Source organism: Entamoeba invadens (genome assembly GCF_000330505.1).
Source record: "Entamoeba invadens IP1 unplaced genomic scaffold scaff_1105074725479, whole genome shotgun sequence".
In the NCBI taxonomy this organism is placed as follows: domain Eukaryota; phylum Evosea; order Mastigamoebida; family Endamoebidae; genus Entamoeba; species Entamoeba invadens.
Genome location: NW_004440088.1, coordinates 1 through 2186, shown reverse-complemented (window position 1 = coordinate 2186; position 2186 = coordinate 1). Strand labels below are relative to the sequence as shown.

The 2186-nt window shown below is 34.9% G+C and overlaps 2 protein-coding genes across 2 annotated transcripts; one reads left to right on the top strand and one right to left on the bottom strand.

Moving 5' to 3' along the window:
* Positions 1-526: 526 nt before the first annotated feature.
* Positions 527-1063, top strand: EIN_197030 (hypothetical protein; the record flags this gene model as incomplete). Its single annotated transcript, XM_004253520.1, has 1 exon — positions 527-1063. The coding sequence occupies one exon, from the start codon at positions 527-529 to the stop codon at positions 1061-1063; it is 537 nt and encodes a 178-aa protein (XP_004253568.1).
* Positions 1064-1083: 20 nt separating this feature from the next.
* Positions 1084-1893, bottom strand: EIN_197020 (hypothetical protein; the record flags this gene model as incomplete). Its single annotated transcript, XM_004253519.1, has 1 exon — positions 1084-1893. One exon carries the CDS (start codon positions 1891-1893, stop codon positions 1084-1086), a length of 810 nt encoding a protein of 269 aa, XP_004253567.1.
* Between the last annotated feature and the right edge of the window lie 293 nt (positions 1894-2186).

Genomic DNA, 2186 nt, shown 5'->3' with positions numbered 1-2186 from the left:
GATGTGACAGATCATAGTCACCGCACCAGTATCGACTACTCATATCCAATCATCGCATATCAATGCAAAAAGAAACGTCATATATGTAATCCCAGCAGAATCTTACAAAACAAACAAATGTATCAATTCATCGGGAGAACAGAAAACAAAATGGTTTCAAGTACATCTCCAATTGAATACCACTACAAAACAGTACGTGTCTACTTGAAAAACAAAACAATTCTTGTGCTGATGTCATCAAACATTTCTCGAAGTGGACTTGGGACATACACTCTCCGACAATTGAACCACGAATATGCACTTGTACTATCTCAATGAACTTGAAAATATGACTGAATTCCTTTCGTTCAAGATCCCAAACATAAACAACACCGTCTTAATTAGCGGAGTTGGGAATGAATCGGATTTTTATAGTGTATTCTCGAGATTTGGAGCTTTATACAAGTATGGATTCATCACTAAATGTGTGGGGTTATACCGGATCTGGTTTTATCTAAGATCCGATTTTAACAGGTGTCGAAGAGAAATGAAGTCTCAGTATACGCACAACGGGGAAAAATGGAAAATAAGCTATTCAAAACTAACTAAACAGTTCAATCGCATATTGAAGAGGGATAAGATATACGAAGTATGTAACACGTATTTGGGATTTAGTTCATGGACAAATGAAATCGTGTATGTGAAATTAATAGGAACGGAGACGTGCAAAATCAACAGAGAAAATAAGTACACCGTAACATACGAATCTCTTGTCTGTTATACTTTTATGGTGATGAATAAGGATAGCCTCATTTCATTTGAATCAATAGGAACGGCACAATACACTGCAGTTGATGAAACACATGCAAAACATATTGCTGCAAAGATGTCTGTTTTGGAAGCAACTAAATTAGTCTTCAGTAGGATTGCCTTTGAAATAAAAGATGGGCTTGTCATCAATATAGTAAAAGTCGAATCTGATATCGACACGTCCAATGTAATACTTCAAATGGGTGAAATGGAAGAAGAACCAAAAATAGATGACGATGAAATCAGTGATATTCTTGCAAAGTTAGATGATTGATTTTCAATTGTTTTTTCACGTTAAATAGAAACCAAGTTAAAGTAGTTGTATACTTCTCTGATAGATGGTCGCATGTCGCAGTCGTCGCGTGTCATTTGTAAGAGAAATTCTTTGTGTTGTATGTTTTCATTCAAAAGTAAATCCTGTAAATCGAAATTGTACCCGGACGTGAACAATTCAAGGATTGTGTATCCAAGACAACAGATGTCAGACCCATAACACATTCCTCGCTGTGTTTTTGATTCGGGAAGGTATATTCTTGTGCAGCTAATGCTATTGAAGTGTTCATTCTTCCCAAGTGCGCGTGCAAGCTCAAAGTCTATGATCTTAGCAATCCCATTCACAACAACAACATTGTCGGGCTTGATGTCCATGTGAACAATTCCTTGCTCATGAAGAAACATGATTCCACAGATTATATCTCTGATGTATTTCTTCCCTTCTAAAATACAACGGAGTGGTGTGCCACATTCCATTGCTATCCCATAGTTTGCTTCTGCAACAAGATTGTTACTAGAGTAGTGGTTTGTATCATACACACCAAGGATATCAATGATATTCCCGTGCTTATATTTCCAAATGCGATTCAGAAATGCCTTTCGTTCCTCGCAAATACAGACAAATTTTAAATATATTTCCTTCGTTTCATGTCTCGCTTTCAGAAAGATTTTGTTTATGCTTTCCTTGATCCATATGACGATTTTTGGTTCGAACGAATTGTTTTCTGACACAAACACAATTGGGGATTTAATAGTCATTTTGTTTTTATTGATTGTGATTACGGTGTAGTTCTTGTCGATGATAACTGTTGGCACTGGGGTGTATTCCATTCTGGGATAATTCTAAGTGACAACAACTGTATCTGATTTTATGATCGAGAAAAATAACTCCTGTGTGAAAATTGGATTCTCAATTCGATGTAACTGTGGTAAATGAAACTATAACAAATAGTAAGAAAAAAAGAGGGAATTATTAGAACAATTCTACTTAATACAATTACCTATTATTTTTATTCGTGTTAAATTACTAGTATATCGAACTATTAGTATACTATAATTACAAGAAATTACAAATGATTGTTTAAAACAAAAATTAAAATTGGAAATTAATTAAATCCAAGCTT